This window comes from Dryobates pubescens, chromosome 3, assembly GCF_014839835.1.
Source record: "Dryobates pubescens isolate bDryPub1 chromosome 3, bDryPub1.pri, whole genome shotgun sequence".
Taxonomy (NCBI): Eukaryota; Metazoa; Chordata; class Aves; order Piciformes; family Picidae; genus Dryobates; species Dryobates pubescens.
The window spans coordinates 38,060,854-38,079,289 of NC_071614.1; the positions used below are offsets into that span (position 1 = coordinate 38,060,854).

At 39.4% G+C, this 18,436-nt stretch overlaps 1 protein-coding gene across 9 annotated transcripts in view; it reads right to left on the minus strand.

Moving 5' to 3' along the window:
• Positions 1 to 18,436, minus strand: part of DLGAP2 (DLG associated protein 2) — a 463,517-nt gene that overhangs the window by 234,262 nt on the left and 210,819 nt on the right. For all 9 annotated transcript variants that reach the window (XM_054179979.1, XM_054179984.1, XM_054179977.1 and 6 more), the window contains one exon: positions 5,463 to 5,495. In XM_054179979.1, the coding sequence (XP_054035954.1) occupies positions 5,463 to 5,495 (33 nt within the window). The remainder of the gene's footprint in view (positions 1 to 5,462; positions 5,496 to 18,436) is intronic.

Consider the following 18,436-nt stretch of genomic DNA (forward strand, 5'->3'; position numbering starts at 1 on the left):
AAAAAGTTTCAATGGAAAAGAGCAATCAAATGACTTCACTTGGAGAGCTGCAGGTATTAGCAATACTCTGATCAGAAGGAAGGTTCATGCTATGGATGATCTTATCAGGATCTGTTATTTAAGTGTTCGCAAGGAAGTTTACACAGGCACACAAATGTGACTGTTCCTAAAAACAGATCACAGACATTTATTTACATAATTTTTTTCACACCCAACTGACTAAAGTCAGCATTATGTCCATCATTGCAGGTACTAATTCTTAGAATAGAATAGAATAAACCAGGTTGGAAGAGACCTTCAAGATCATCATGTCCAACCCATCATCCAACACCATCTGATCAACTGTCATTGGTTTGACAGCAAGAATAATAATCTATCTAACCGTTTCAGTGGTACATAGACTGAACAAGAATCTAATTTGAATAAACTATGAAACGTTTATAAAGCAGGGGAAAAGAAGCAATATTAAAAGTAGGCTAAGTAGATTTTATTGAGTATTGTAACATCAGGATCCTGTGTTGTGAAACGTACATTTCTTCCTTAGTAACTACAATTTTTCTTACTGAACTGATGTTGCTCTAGTACACATGGCATAAGAATAAAAAAGTTAAGGCGACAGGACTCTTGAAAGTCAATGCTAGTAGTGGCGAAACTGCCAGTTTTTGCTGTGGGTTACTAAATGTTTAGATTATCAAAATGAATATTAGCAAAATTCTCTGGAGTTATTAATACGCATGTAATAGTATACCACAAGATACCAAGGGAAATGTTTATGTTCAGAGACAGAGCTACCGAGATGGAATATCATCAAGACATATTTCCAAGTTTAAGGTATTTTTCTGAGCTACCTACTATCTGCATTCCTTAACAAACACCCCAACAACAACAGAGAACCCAAAACAACAAAAAACCCCAAAGCTGATAGTACCTGAAATAAATGCATCAGTCTAATATGGATCTCAAAAAGAGATTTTCCCCCCCCCCGAAGAAAAGTAAGAGGTTTTTTTGTTGTTACTATTGATTATTTACTTAATTTCTTCTATATCCCAAATTCCAATGAATATTTTATGCATTTTGTGAGCAATGCAAACAATTCAACAGTACCATTTTTTAAAATTTCAAAACATTGAAAACTTCTTTTGTTAAAAAGCCAAGAAGAAATTACATCTATCCTCAACTTTTAATCATATTAAAAACCATTTCATTTTTAATTGACATAAGCTTCTGTATGGGTAAATGAGTGACATACTCCAGCATTCTCAAACTCATTTGTTCTCAAAGACAGAGTTATGTCGGCATTTCAGCTTGGAAATATAAATCACCAGTGAAAAAGTGACTTAATTTTCTGATGCTTGGGTTTATTGGCAAATAATTCATATTTGTCAGAAATTTCTCAATCTTCTGACACTTGGAGTGATGCAGTATCTGTACATTGGCTCTCTGAACTATCAACTGTTTCAAATTGTTAGGTAAAACTCTTGAAGCGCCTGCATACAGGATAAAGTCCATGGCATAAGTGAATTCCATGACCTTATGAGAGGTCAGATCTACAACAGTAGATTTAGACTAGATAGAAGAAAGAAATATTGTTATGATGAGGGTGGTGAAATACTGGAAGAGAGTGCCCAGAAAAGTAGTATACACCCCACCCCTAGAAACATTCAAGGTCAGATTGGACAGGGCTACTGATTTAGTTGATGTAGATGTCCCTGCTTAATGCAGGGGAGTTGGACTAAAAGAGCTTTAAAAGTCCTTTCCAGCTCAAAGCTTTTTATGGTCCTATGATTTCTACAAAAGTTGAAAAGTGCTAGTATTATACAGGACTGCCCACTTATCTTTAAGAAGGAAAGAAAAAGAATAATCATAAAATAGAGGCAATAGGCTTGAATAGAGTTAGAAAGTCATTACTGATAAAAAAAAAAAAAAAGGCCTGGAAGAAAAGCATCCATTTACATAGCCTTTCAGAAGACAGGGTGGTCTAAACTTGTTTGCTGCTTTGGTAATACAGAGAATATTTCTTCATGTAGTCCTTTCCCAAAGTTTTCTGAATAAATACCAGGATTTAGAAAGAACTGAAACATGAGCTTGAGGGTTAATGGGGGACAACTGTTACTGAAACTGCTGATGATTGCAGCAGTTTTTCTAGCAGAGTGTGCTGGCAGTTGTAAAGACTAAGTTAGACATGTGTTTATACCACCTTCACTTAAAGTCTGAACCGGGGAAAACCACAAACACACCACCACCACCAACGTCCAAAAGAACTCAAGACTTTATCGTGGTAACATCATCTGCCAGCTTCCTCAGAGGCAACTGTTATCATCTGAAAATACGTTATTGTTGCTCTTGCATTTCCAGAGATGGAGCATCTCAAAGTAGCTACACTGAACAGGATTTATTAGACAACTGGCTCTGCAACTTCAGTTTCCTCATAGTATACAACAGGTTGTCTTGTTTTCAAACATCCTATACTGACAGGATGAAAGCTGACATGCTTGTCAGTAACACAGCACAAACCCGTGATTTCTGAAACAGAACACAAACATTTGCAGCCCATACAAAAGATGGATTCTCAAAGCTCAGTGTTGTGTAATTCATTCTCTTTAGATGGCCTGCAAAGGAGGATACACGCAGGTATTTCTAGATCCACGGATTATGAAGGTGAAACTCTGTATTCTGAAAATTTAAATCTCCCTCTACAATCACAGAATGTTAGGGGTTGGAAGTGACCTCTAGAGATCATTGAGTCCAACCCTCCTGCCAAGGCAGGATCACCTAGGGCAGGCCACAGGAATGCATCCAGGTGGGCTTTGAAAGTCTCCAGAGAAGGAGACTCCACAATGTCTCTGGTATTTTTTTCACTAAATAATACATGCACTCACATTTCTTTTCACCTATGCAACAATGAACATGGAGATAAATACACTTGCTCCCTCAAGTGTAGCACTAATTGCTAAAACTTTGCAAAGTGTCCTCAGCAAAGAGCTCCGTTTTACACATGCATTTTTATTACTCTTGGTTATACTGGTAAACTAGGACTGAACTACTGGTTTTGAAAGGAGAATGATGGTTAGAGAAAGGATGAACCATCACAAGAACAATTAGGCCTGTAGTTCACCAATTTCACAATCAGAATTTGTGGCTTGTGATAAACCTCCATTCTGCCACCACTTGAAAATGGGCAGAAACTCACAACTAGCTACCTGCACATTTTTCACTAAATAGCATAAACAGCTTCAGAGACACTCAGGAGTGCTATGATATGAAGCCTTGTCTTCCTTGTCTTCCTCTCTCCCAGCTGAGGGTGATTTCTCCACATCCATTATCCATGAATACAGCTCTGCTTACTACTTTGGAATTTGATCCCAGAGGCCTATCCATGGTGTATCTGTCCTACAATTTTACAGGTGTACTTAATGAACTTAGATTTTTTTTTTCAGAAAATTAGTAGGCAGAAAGGAACCTGGATGCAAATTGCATCTACCATTAACTGATATTCTTTGAATTTCCCTCATATCAAAAGTGAACACTACAAGACAGAGTATCTCAAATTTCTGAAGGAAGTTACAGAGAGAGAGTCAGGAATTCCAAATAAAACACTGCAAAAAGCTCATATTTTTTGGTAGCTCTTAAATATACTGTGAAACCATAGTACAGTTTACAGAATTCTGGGTTTTGAGATTTGAATCACTGAATTTTGGGGGTTGGTTTACACAACAAATATGTTCAATTTGTTTTAGAATGACCTTCCGAAAACCAAAGTTATATCTGTTGAGCAACTGGCAATTACAAAATCACATGTAAAACTTCTGTGGATCTTTAGTGTAAGATCAGAAATTGTGCTCATCTGGCAAGGAAAAAGAATTCTCAATCTCATCACTAATCTAAACTGACACTAACGTAAATATTTTTTTCAATTGAGGCACAGAAAAAATAATTAGTGGTTCAGTAACACTGTGTTTGAGGGAAGAGTAGGTGATCCAGGAGACATTAACTGGGGAAATTAATATCTACTCAGCTAAAAACTGATCATCATGTTCTTGATGACTGTTCTAACAGCAACACAAGTAATTATCTTTTCATTGAGGGTTTTTAATCCTATAAATGTTAAACATTTTTATTACCAATTTTAATTCCTTTTTTACAAAGTCCATGTACACTTACTAAAATTTGCAAAACTGAACAGATATGAAAGATCAGTAATGAAAAGAAAGAACTATTGTTAAAAAAGCAGCTGTAGCAGCTAATAAGGCAGAACTAATCTAATGCATAGCTTCAAAGTTGGAGAGCCATATCATGAAAGGAATCTCAATAAAGGCAAACACCTATCCTATTTTTTCTTTTCTCACGTGTATCTGTGTTATTATAAATTCATCAAGTAAAGGACGAAGGAAATAAGCAAATGAAGAAATGACTGTTTGTTGCAGAAATGCAAAGCCTAAACAAATCTCTAAAACAATTATTTGCCAGTAAATAACAACGGAGAAGCAGACGACTGATGCTTAATTTACTGAGCTACTTCATTACTTGTAGGATGTCAAGGCCTTTCACTTCCAGGCTTCACCTCCTAATAACTTATGCCTACTAAATTTATAAAACATTAGAAATACAAATTGTTTTGGTTGTTTTTTTCAGAAACTGTGCAAGATATCAAGTTGAACGTTTTGGGGAACAGTCTAGAATCTATACTTTTGGGTCTTATTTAATATACTTTCCTCCAGCTTTCACATTTACTATTTCAGACTGTGTTTCTTAGAAAGACTCCAGTTGGCTGATTTAAAACTAAGGTCAACTTTTTGACATTTTCTTTATAACAGCCCCAATGTTAATAAACAAAGAATTAGAGAGACTTCCCTCAACAATGGCCTACTTTAAAAAACATCATTTCATTGCTTCAGTGTTCACTTATGTAAAGTGTGGGTCTCACCTTGGTATTTAATTAGTCACTTGGAAAAAACCCAAACAAAACAAACCACCAAACACTTTCATATGGGCATGTATTCGCACTGCATAATGTTATTGCTTAATTATCTTTATTTCAGAAGCAATATCTGTTCACTTCACCTCTCACAGTTCTCTGCAAATGTAATATCAAATATAAAAACATATTCACGTTTCCTTTTTATGTCCAATTTCATTGTTTTCTACCCTCAAAGTGATGTCCTTAAATGTCTCTTCACAATCTTACCATAAAATAATTTGAGAAACACACAAAAGAATAAGGAGCAAATATTTCAGTTTTTGCTCTAATGGAATATTTGTCCTTTAAGATATTTCCTGCCTGGAGCATGTACTGTGCTTTACTCAGCTTAATTCAATTCATTTTTGCTATCTAACAGGAATAACGTCTTTCAGTGGTTCTCATCATTTGGATACCATTTCCAATCTATTGTACATGGGTATCATTTCAGTCAAGTGTTCAATTTTAGCTGCTTTGAAAACTATTAGAAGGAAAACACACTCACCTTCAGGCTCCCCACAGAGTGTACACTGTGACTCTGCAAAGAAAAAGAGATCAATTATAACTTCTTGATTTTATGATCGTCCATAATTACATCCAAATATAACAAAACTTTGAGAAGTCAAAGTTAGCATGAAAAATACAATTCTATTTTCAGCACCCATTTTTCAACAGCTGCAAAATAACTTTAAAAAAACCCCAGAGGTTTTGCAGGAAGACTTTTAAAATAGAGCTATGTAAATGTCCAGTTACATTTATTTAACTATCACCTTCATGGGCTCCAGCTGAATGCATTCACATAGCAGGACTCTTTGCAGATGCACAATGCTGCAGCGACAACAGTCGCTCATACAAAAAGTTTAAGTTCATATTTTATTATTAGAGGCAGTGAACAGTAATAGAATTGTTATAGTTCTTTCTCATGAAAGACTTGCACTCTCTCCCAGGCAAGAGAAGTAAGGCAAACAGCCAATATAAATGTGCAGTTAGACTCCGCAAAATATTCAGGTAAAGAAATGAAGGAAATAAAACTCCATCATAAACAGACTGTCTCTAAATGTACAATTACTATTTTATTCACACACCACTATTTGCAAGTTGGCTGTCTTAAAAATTATTTGTCAAAATGTACCAATATGTAGACACACTGGAAATTTTTTTAACATATCCCTTGAGCTGCTTCAGCTGTTAGCATCAGCTGTAGAACAAATCTATTGTTTAGAATCCAAATATCAAAATCGGTTTAAATCACAGGGAGTGTAACCAATTTGGCTGATAATTCTGATACACTGGAAAAATCCTACTAGAACAAGATAGTACAGAATGCACAAATCTCCACAATCTCCATTTTTAACACTCAGACAAAAAATCACATCTCTAACAGCAACAAGTAGGTTGAAGCAAATATATGGATATGCAGCCTCACCTATACACACGAGTTTATTTTTATGTAAATATACCAAATCTTGCTGAAATTATCTCTGGCCTTGAATAGAAGACTGGACTTTAGCTGTAATCTTGACTCAAATGCCAGAAATATAGACTGTGAAATGAATATACTGAGTAGATTGACCTTTATAGCACCACTCCGACACTGCCAGTTATTTAGAAGTACTTTGTCTGTAAAGATAAGAGGCTGTCTTACTGTAACCCTCTGTTGTAATGGCAGTTGACCTTACCTCTTTCATGTATTTTAAAAAATGCTAATCAGTGGCCACAAACAGAGGTTGTGGCATGCATAAGGGAAAAGAACAGGAAAAAAAAATAGTAATAATAAAGGAGTTTATCCAGGCACCTCTGGCTCCTGATAGGTGGATGGCAACTTTTAAAACAGCATAAAGTTGCATGATAGAGAGGAAATAATTCTGATGCAGTTCAGCACCACAAAACATGTAGTTGAACAGTCTCTTGATAGACTTACTAGTGTTCTCAGCACATCTGACAAACTGAAAACATCATGCCTATGGCAAGCTTGTGAAAAATCCCCAGTGAAAAGCACGAAAAGCCTAGTCTTAGATAACACAGGCCTTTCTTGCAGTACTGGATGAAAAACACACTGGCCACAATCTGATGTGATAAAGAGGAAGCAGCTCAGAAGACTCTTCCCCCCCCCCCCCCACTTTTAATTCAAAGACTCTCTGTGGTTTTACTGCAAGAAGCTGCTCATCTGTGCAGTTTATTATTGTGATTGATAAGGAAGAACAAGCCGAGTCTTGGGTTTCTGAACTTCTGACTTTTCCCTGATCCTCTGTGTCCTGCTAACAACTACTTCACTGGTTTGTTACAATCCAAAGAATCTTCTTGACATTCTTTGCTCAAAGGTCCCCACCTCAACACTACAAATTATTAGCCTTCCTCTATTACTCACTAAAATAAATTAGTGCAAACACTGCAAACCTGCAGTAGGGTAGATGGTCTAAACAGAAGCTTGCAGCTATGACTGGTGCCAAAAAGTTATTGAAAAGCTAGGTGTCAGCACTGCCCCTGCCAGACCACTGCTTTTATGGACTTCTAGCAGGTGTCCCATGTGTATGGGCAAGCCAGGAGTTTCTTCCCTTAACTCAGCATGCCTGGGGAGAGTTCATGAAGATATTTTAATTCATCAGTGTTTTCCTTCCAGAGGCTGGAAATCATTTCAAACTGACGCAGCACCTCTCATTCTATGCTGGTGTGAAGCAGACATCATAGATGTGTATGATTCACCAGTAAGCCTCTGTTTATGAATTTCCCCACTGTAGTTAGCTACTGTGGGGGAGGAGTAGATACCCTTTATTTTGTGCTTGACATCGACTGAGTGACAAATAAAAACACAACCGCATCCACTAGACACATGAACAAGATGACAGGGAGGTTGTACAGAGCACTGCTTTGGCACAGAGCCTCTGTGTGTGTGAAAGAGATAATTAAGTTTATTTAGATCTGTACATTCCATGGATACTGATGAGAGATTGCATGTCCTAAGTTTCCAAATCATACACATCAAGCTCCAATATTGTAGGTGGTAGAGAAGTGGGAGTCAGTCTGTTCAACCAAGTAACATGATGGAACAAAAGGAAATGGCCTCAAGTTGTGCCAAAGGAAGCTGAGGTTGGATATAAGAAAGAATTATCTTCACTGAAAGGTTTATCAGGCATTGGAACAGCTTGTCCAGGGAAATGGTAGACTTCCCATTCTGGGAGATGTTTAAAAGTCACACAGAAACAACACTTAGGGATATGCTTTAGTCAAGGACTTGCCATGTTAAAGTAATGATTGGACTCCATGATCTTAAATATTTGTCTTTTCCAATCTAGGCAATTCTGTGAAAATCTAAACTAGTCTTAAAAGATTTCACAATTCGTAGAGAGAAACAGCCACCTTGGAAACCTGTGTTAGCAGGAGGTAAATCAATAAATCACTTGTTGTAAGTCCTCATCACTTTTATTTTTGTGTTGTAAAAGGTCTTAGACTTAGGCTACATCTCCACAATAACATTTATAACACAAAAGAAATGTTCATTGCAAGTGACCTGTGGAGGTCGTCTAGTTCAGCCTTCTACTGAGAGCAGAACTGTCACCAACAGGAGTTCAGTTCAGCTGGGGATTGATAGTCAAGTCCTGAAAACCACCAAGGATATAGGTTCCACAACCCCAGTGGGCAGCCAGCTTCAGTGCTGCATCAGCCTTATAAGGTCCAACTTGAATCTCTCAATCTACAGTTTGTGGCCATTCTTCCTTATTACATAGATTCTATTACCTAGCACTGTCAACAAGACTTCGTCTTCATCCTGTCTATAATTCCTCTTCAAATACCTGTAATTTGCTATGCATCTTCACCTCAGCAAACTCAATAAGCCCAGTTCCTTCAAGCAGCCTGACCAGAGCACCCTCTGCTAGACTCCCTCTAATTTTTCCCTATGCTTCCAGAAACAGGGAGCCCCAACCACTGAACACAGTATTCCACGTGCAGCCACTCCAGCACCAGAGAGAGATAATGTTCTCCTATGCTTTGCTGATCATACTTACGCTGGCCTAGCCCAGCAGGCAGTTTGCCTGTTTGCAACTAGAATCCTCTCTGTTGACCCACATGCAACTTGATAATCATGTCTTAGTAAGATTAGTTCCCTGATTGTCAAAATAAGGCTAATGTTTGACACAATGGAAGAGGCTAAACACAGGTAGATCAAGACTTTTTTTTTTTTCAGGACTGATCAGCTTAACCTTACAGAAGTAACTCTGTATGCCCATGGTGGATGAAATGACATGAAGTAAAAACGTTTAAGCTAGTATGCATTGTGATGGAACAGGAGACTACCTCTTAAGCCTCTCTGTACACAATTCCTAGCAATGAACTATGCCTCTACATACTCAATTCATCTAAAGTGTTATAATAATGCTTTCACATGAGCTTTTCTTTCTTTTTCATATATGTTGCCAATCAACTGCCCTTAAAGATGTTCATCCTTGCAAATCCAGGGGAGTAACTTCTTTGTTATTGCTCTCAAAAGTAAAATTACTGAGATGGGCAAGTATTCAGAAATTTGGGACCAAATCAATACAAGAAGAAAAACCTGTGTATATATTAGTAATCTCAGTATCATTTGGAAATTGTCTAGCCAACAGAAATAATCTTCCCAAATAGGAGAACGTGCTGACAAAATAGGTCATAAGAAAGATCTTTTGAAGAAACAAATTTATCATGAGGACACAAGCCATTTTTCCCCCCAAATATTAAATTTCATGGTCTTTCTTGTCTAACTTAAATTATAAGTAAAACTAAAAATAATAAGTCCAGACATGTAAATGCCAACATTCTTTCTCTACAAAGCTGATTTCAACCTAAAATGTTAAAATACAGTGTAAACAAATTATCTTGCTACACATCTCACCTTTCCTTGCTTTGTAGATTTTTTTCTTATATGGCTGGTGCAAGTACAATAGAATCCACCATAAAGAGCTCCACTAAAGGAAAGATACAATGAAGCCACTATAAGTAATCACACATCGGGCACAAGCCCGATGAGGAGAGGCTGAGGGATCTGGGATTGCTTAGCCTGGAGAAAAGGAGACTTGGGGGAGACCATATTGCTCTCTACAAATACTTGAAGGGAGGTTGTAGTCAGGTGGGGGTTGGTCTCTTCTCCCAGACAACCTGTGACAGAACAAGAGGACACAGTCTCAAGCTGCACCGGGGGAGGTTTAGGCTTGAGGTGAGGAGAAAGTTCTTGACAGAAATATTAATTGGCCATTGGAATGTGCTGCCCAGGGAGGTGGTGGAGTCCCCATCCCTGGAGGTGTTCAAAAAGGATTGGACGTGGCACTTGAAGCCATGGTTTAGTTAGTTATGAGGTGTTAGATAAGAGGTTGGACTTGATCTCTGAGATCTTTTTGAACCTTACTGATTCTATGATACCCACACTTCGTTTGTGTAACAGAACGTCCCATGTCTATTTTCATCTGGTACTACCAGAGATCCTTTACAGCTCCTCCTTGCTGGCCAACCTTCTCTATACTCTTTTAATTTTCAATTACAATCATGTGTGTTCTCTACCACTTATATATCCCTTTTGGTTTTGTTTGCTTGTTTTGTTCATTGTTTTTCCACAGCACTATCTAAATATTTATTTACTGAGTGGCCAAGAAGAGGATACCCCTGGTATATAACTACTAAACATCACTGCCTATTTGAATCCAGAATTCAAGGCATCAGAAGGACACTGGAAATTAGTTTTGTTTCACTGAGAAATATGGTTGCCCTCACAGAAAACATGCTTTCCCCCTGCTTTGACTTATGAAAAAACAGGTCAAGCTTTAGTAAGGAAATTTAGCAGGTAAATTTTTTTATTTTAGTTCCCATGGCAAGAAACACAACTTTCTGATACTATTTCATGAATGTCTCTTTATGTTGTATTACTGATGTCCATGAAACAGCACTTTGACAAGTGACAGAGTAGCCGTAGCTTATACTGAGATTTAGCATAGCTGAAAAGCAAGGTGTAATTTAAGGCTAAACTCTGAGACTTTTCACAGGAATTTTAATCCAATATTTGTATCTAGATCTGTCTTTGACAGTGATAATAAAAGCCAACTGTATTATAAACTGTTTTCCATCCTCTCTTTTCACATCTTTCTCCTGTGTCTTTTGTCTTTATCTGCAGCTATCTCCTCCTGTTGCTATCTCACCACTGCACAATACTATCAGATGAAACATGAATGTGACAGACCTACACAGTAAACTGCAAGATTTTATCATGTCCACCAAGATTCTCCCATTCACAATTATGCTCTCTGTTCTATACTGATGCTAGAGGACATCCTGTGGAGATCTCCCAGTCCGTGTTCAGTCAGCCATGTAGATAAGGCATTAAGAGACATCTACAAAAACAACTAGTCTTTTCTTCTGCAAAGCAGATCTGAACTTTACTTACAGAAAATTGTTCCCAAATGTTCTCTAAAACCTACAATGACCAGGAATACCATTCTCTTCAGCTAAATTATCTCTGTTGCTAAACTACCTTTGCAGCTGGACTTGGCACAGATGAGGCTGAATCTTGAGTACTGGGTTCGGTTTTGGGGCCCTTACTACAAGAAAGGCATTGAAGCTGGTGAAGGATGTGGAGAATGGGTCTGGTGAGGAGCATCTTGGGGGAACTGGGGTTGTCTAGTCTGGAGAAAAAGAGGCTGAAGGGAGATCTTGTTGCTCCCCACAACTCCTGTAAAAGAGGTTGGAGTGAAGTGAGTGTTGATCTCTTCTCCCTACTTGAACAAGAGGAAATGGCCACAAGCTGCACCATGGGAGGTTTAGGTTGGATATTAGAAGAAACCTCTTGACTGAAAAAGTTCTCAAAGACAGGAACAGGCTCCTCAGGGAGGTGGCTGAATCCCCATCCCTGGAGGTGTTTCAAGGATGCAGAGATGTGGTGTTGAGGGACATGGTTTAGGACCAGACTTGGTAGATTTAGCTAACAGTTGGATGCAATGATATAAAGATTTTTTTTTCCCCAAACAAAAAGGATCCTAGATTCTACATGCAATTGCATGAAACCCTTTTTCTTCTTCTGAACAATAGTACTTGACATAAAAGCAAGCACCAGCAGTCAGTTCATCATGCAGCACCTACTGGAAAATGTAGTGACAATTGTTTAGAACTGTTGTGGATACAGCAAATAAATGTATTACATCCCTCTGAAACTATTTCTACAAACACTTCTTGCTGAGTGTAAAAGCCTGTTTTCCTGCCTGCTTCCACCTACGGTATGACCACTCTCAAGAAGAGATTCCCTTGTGTTTGCCATCTATGCTTTCTTAAATCTTTCCTTTTACCCGGGATACTCATAACAGAGGGTCTTTTACTGCCCAGGATCAGACCTTGGGGTCAGGAAAAACAAACAGCTCAGAGTTTTGAAGAATAGGAAAAATGTAATAGAAAATACAGCTCCCTGTGAGAGACTAGCAGCTGGGCTATATTGGGAAGGACAGAAAAAGGGAAGTGAGTAGCCCTGAGAAAGACACACACTGAAAAAAACTTTGAATAAAAATAGAAGGCAGAATAGTCATTATTAAAATAGAATGAGCCTAAAGCAGAAAAACAACAAACCCTACCTGGCAGCAAACTTCTGAGCAAATGAACTGACATCTAACCAAATGTATAAAGCAACCACTAAGAGCCCATTCTTTTCCCAAGATAAAAATAAAAGGTTAATGCTCAAAGCAATGCCAGAATCTATTCACAGTACTTGCACATCAGATTCTTCTCCATATGGAGTTTACACATTACATGTGCATTAACCAAGCCTAAATAGATTTCAGAAAAGAATTATGAAACCAGACAATCAAATATTTTCACAGGAAAACAAAAAATAACTGAAGCAATAAAAACCAAAATATAAAGCACTCAAGGAAAAAAAAATTTAAAAAGCAGCTAATATTTCTCTTGCTGATTTGAACAGAAATAATTTCTCTTCAGAGAAGCAGTCATAAACACAGGAATAAAACGGTTGTATTTTAGCATACTTCTGATACACATTTCATGTGCACAGTATCAAAGTAGAGTCCAAATATCCTGATTGAGGCCAAAATAAAGTCTAGCAGATGTTCTAATAAAGAGAAAATCTACATGGTGTTCTCCTCATTTTTACACTTCTTCTCTAGTATTTGATGTATGAAGGTTAACATGAATCATAGGCCTCACAGCCCAGCATAAAAAACTTTACCCTCCCCACTCTCAATCACATTTTTGCATGTTTATGAAAACACCAAGGAGAGTAATACTGGTGATAAAAAAAAAGAGAGCAAAGATCCATGAGAGTGCTGCAAAATACAGAACTGAAGACAGTCTGCACCAAAGGCTTGTTCCAAAACCCCTCTGGAGGCAGTACAAGAGTCACTGAAGTTCAGCAGACTCACGGTCAAACCTCAACAGCATAATAATGCAAAACCAGACAGGTTATCTATCACCATTCCTTCTGCCTTTTTTTTCCCCCCTCCTCCTCCTCTTCTTTCACTGTGCTCATTTTAAGAGATTTCATCAATAATCTCATACCCTCGTAAGTGAAAACTGTGCAAATCTGAGTTGAACATGATGTAACAAATAGGTGGTAAAAAACACATAATGGAACAGCACCATTACAGAGTAGATCACATACCTGGACACTCTGGTACTCTGAAGGTTAAACTGTCATTTTCACTCTTTTCTCCTTTTCCCTCATAGAAGAATCACATTTCAAAAAACATTTAAATGGAATTGTGAGCTGAACTGACAAACTGATTTAAGGATGCAATTTGAAATCCAAAGAGCATACAAAAGAGATTATATCCAAGATGTATCCACATCTGGGTAAAACTGTTAAATGATGTCCTTCACGTAAAGTCAGTAATGTATATCAGCTTAGAACAGTACAGGTTGGAAGAGACCTCCTAAGGTTGTTAGAGTTTACCCCTTAATTCAGAGCACTGCCAACTTCAAAGTGACATCAGGTTTTGCAGGGCCTTGCCTGCACAAGTATTGAAAATCCATCAGGAAGGAGAATCAACAGCTGCTCTGGGCAAGTGTTTCAGTGCCTGACCACTCTCACCATGAAGAGTTTTTTCCTTGCATCTAATTAAAGTTTCCCCTGCTGCAACATCTATTTATTCCCTCTCCTCCTTTCACTGTGCATGTCCATTAAGAGTCTGGTTCCATCTGGCTGTAATGACCCATTAAACAGCTGATGACAGCAATTAGCTCGGTTCTCCTCTTCGCTTCCTCTTCTTTAGGCTGAGCAAATTCAGGTCTCTTCAGCATATCCTTGTGCATGAGACGTTCCAGTCCTCTGCCCATCTTGGTGGCTGCCCTCTGGACACACTCCAGTTTGTCTGTATCTTTCTTATACTTGAGTGAGGATGTGAGTAGGGGCTGGAACTGTGTACTACTCCAGTTGCAGCATCTGAAGTGCTGAAAAGGAGGAAATAACCACTCCCCTTAACCTACTAGCTGCACTGATGCAGCCTAATTCCAGTCTTCACTGCTGTACATACAGTTCTGACATCCTAATAAAATGTCACTCCAATATAAAGGGACTGTGATATGTAACTAAAGCTTTGAACTGGTCCAGTCCCTAATATGCTGTGACCTCACCTGCTAAGTGACTACTTGAGATTGCAGCAACAGACCAGTGTTCCAGACGATGTCTCCCATAGCTCAAGGACTGCTCTGTTGTACAAGCCTTTTCTACTGTCCCAATAAGAAATCCACCACTGGTTCCTTCTTAAGTACATGCTAGGGGAAACAAGAGTTCTTCACAAGGGTATTGAGCTATCCTCTGTAAGGATTTCTGTCCTGACTAGTCTATAACTACTTTTGAAATCTAATGACCTTTCTAAATATATCTGCATATCTCGGGAGAAAAGTTTCCACTTAGTCTCTGCTCTTCATCAGAAATACAGTTTTCAGCTGGGAGCAAACAAAAATACACAAGGATATACACACAAAACACAAATGTAGTTGTATGTATGGTAGTTGTAGTTTTATGTTGCACAATCATTTGCTGCCAAACAAGTAAGTGTTAATAAGCCTAATCTGGAAAAAATTAGAAGTGACCTGACAAAGAGCTACGGAATTCAATGACTTTAAACAGCCCATATCAAAGTTGAAAGTTCTGATTTAAATTTACTATTTCTTTTCAACTGTACGAGTCCCTTTTCCTCTGTTGGCACATCATGTACACAGCAACATGTTCCTCTTTCAGCCAACCTCGCCTTTTGATTTGACCTCACTCATCTGAGCTTCGCTTCCTTTATACTTTTGTAATGGTCTGCTGATTTCTGTAATAGTTAGCTACAAGGACGTCCAAACCTGCCGCATTAGAAGTCTATGTACAGAACACAGTCAATGATAGGGTTGAAATAAAAATTAACACACACTATGCCATAGTTGTACCTGCCAAGTATCACACTTATCTAGGCATTGCTTAGAAACTTCAGGGAATCTGAAGTGCAGACATCCAAAACTCATAAAGGATGACTTTGTCTGATTCTTAGGCACCACTGAAATTAGAATCTCAGCATAAGCAAGAGTCTTAGACACTGTTATCAATATATTAAACCACTCAAGATTAATTTAATGTATAATATACTCAGCTGTTTAAGTACATATCATTGACATTATCGTCAATGCAGCAAACTTTCATTGACCGTTCTAGCCTAAGGGCAGGATAATGTTAATAGGCCCACCTGAATGTTTGAAACTATGGAGATTATTATTAACCAGGAGATAATGTTGATAAAATCGCAAGAGAAGTAAAAGTTACGATCTGGTTTTCAACAGTAAAATAATTATACCCAAATTACTCATAGATAAAGGTCATATATGACTAGTTCATAATGCTAAATTCTCTTAATCACAGAAACACTGATGAATTACTAATTGACAGAAAACAGACATACACAGGTATGAAATTAACTGTCAGATTTAATACTTCATCCTTAAAAAAAACCCAAAAGAACAGCACTGTTTACCTTAGATAAATAGTGTGGAAAATAGCCAAGTCTTCTTATTTAAAATATTTTAGTTTTTGTATGATGTAATTAGATGACTTAAATCAACTGCCTCAGGTGTTGTTCAGCAGTAAAGCATAATGCTGGCTATGATGTAGATGAAGCAGAAGTTCCCCAAAATTTGTATGCCAGTATTTCAGGCCCTTTTAATAAGCATACAGTGTTAATGAACTAATTGTATGGTGTATTAGTAAGAAGAAGAATCTGTTAGACTTAGAAATTAATACACGAAGTGAGATGGTTTAAGTTGTCCAGACTAGTTTTGCAATGTCAATAAAAATCCAACAAAAGAAAATCATTTAACATCTACATTACCTGCAGGAACCCAAATCTTTGTGAATATCCATAAAACATTTCTACACATTTTTTTATCTTTCCGTTTTCTGAAGGCATGCAAGAGTTTCTCAAAAATTACAATTTCAGTTCCACCTGGTTCCACGCAGTAAAATAAAGAATACATAGAATACATAGAATAAACCAGGTTGGAAGAGACCTTCAAGATCATCGCGTCCAACCCATCAACCAATCCAACACCGCCCAAGCAACTAACCCACAGCACCAAGTACCCTGTCAAGTCTTCTCCTAAAAACCTCCAGTGATGGCGACTCCACCACCTCCCCAGGCAGCCCATTCCAATGTGCAATCACTCTTTCTGTATAGAACTTTTTTCTAACATCCAGCCTGAATCTCCCCTGGCGCAGCCTGAGACTGTGTCCTCTTGTTCTGGTACTGCTTGCCTGGGAGAAGAGACCAACATCCGTCTGTCTACAACCTCCCTTCAGGTAGTTGTAGAGAGTAATAAGGTCACCCCTGAGTCTCCTCTTCTCCAGGCTAAGCAACCCCAGCTCCCTCAGCCTCTCCTCGTAGGGCTTATGTTCCAAACCCCTCACCAACTTTGTTGCTCTTCTCTGGACTCGTTCCAGCAAGTCAACCTCCTTCCTAAACTGAGGGGCCCAGAACTGGACACAGTACTCGAGGTGCGGCCTAACCAGTGCAGTGTACAGGGGCAGAATGACCTCCCTGCTCCTGCTGGCCACACTGTTCCTGATGCAGGCCAGGATGCCATTGGCCCTCTTAGCTGCCTGGGCACACTGCAGGCTCATGTTCAGTCTACCGTCGACCAGCACCCCCAGGTCCCTCTCAGCCTGACTGCTCTCCAGCCACTCTGACCCCAGCCTGTAGCTCTGCATGGGATTGCTGTGGCCAATGTGCAGAACCCGGCACTTGGATGTGTTAAATCTCATGCCGTTGGACTCTGCCCATCTGCCCAGCCTGTCGAGGTCCCTCTGCAGAGCCTCTCTACCCTCCAGCAGATCAACTCCTGCGCCCAGCTTGGTGTCGTCAGCAAATTTACTGATGATGGACTCGATGCCCTCGTCCAGATCATCAATAAAAATGTTAAAGAGCATGGGGCCCAGTACTGAACCCTGGGGCACACCACTGGTGACTGGCTGCCAGCTGGATGTGGCACCATTCACCACCACTCTCTGGGCTCGGCCCTCCAGCCAGTTCCTAACCCATCGCAGTGTGCTCCCATCCAAGCCATGGGCTGACAGCTTGGCCAGGAGTTTGCTATGGGGAACGGTGTCAAAGGCCTTGCTGAGGTCCAGGTAGACTACATCCACAGGCCTCCCCACATCCACCAGGCGGGTCACCTGATCATAGAAGGAGATCAGGTTGGTCAGGCAGGACCTGCCCTTCCTAAACCCATGCTGGCTGGGCCTGATCCCTTGGCCATCCTCTAAGTGTTGTGTAATTGCACTCAGGATGACCTGCTCCATAATCTTTCCTGGCACTGAGGTCAGGCTGACAGGCCTATAATTCCCTGGCTCATCCAACCGGCCCTTCTTGTGGGTGGGTACCACGTTGGCCAGCTTCCAGTCAGCTGGGATCTCTCCAGTGAGCCAGGACTGATGAAAAATAATGGAGAGTGGCTTGGCCAGCTCATCTGCCAGCTCTCTCAGCACCCTAGGATGGATCCCATCTGGTCCCATGGACTTGTGGGGGTCCAAGCTGCTGAGGAGAGCTCCTATCACTTGCTCATGGAACACAGGGAAACCATGCAGCTCCCTGGCTCCCTCTGCCAGTTCTGCAGGCCAGCTGTCTGGTAGACGTTCTTTCCAGCTAGTAAAAACTGAGGTAAAGAAGGTGTTAAGTATCTCTGCCTTTTCCTCATCCTGTGTTACAACATTTCCTTCCATGTCAACCAAGGAGTGGAGGTTGTCCCTGCCCTTCCTCTTGCTATTAATATATTTATAGAAGGACTTTTTGTTGTCCTTCACATCAGAGGCCAGTTTAAGTTCCAAATATGCTTTTGCCTCCCTAATTTTCCTCCTACATGCCCTAGCAACCTCTTTAAACATTCCATGGGTTGCCTCACCTTTCTTCCAAAGATTATACACCCTCTTTTTTTCCCTTAGTTCTATTAAAAGTTCATTACACAGCCAGGCTGGCCGTCTGCCCCGGC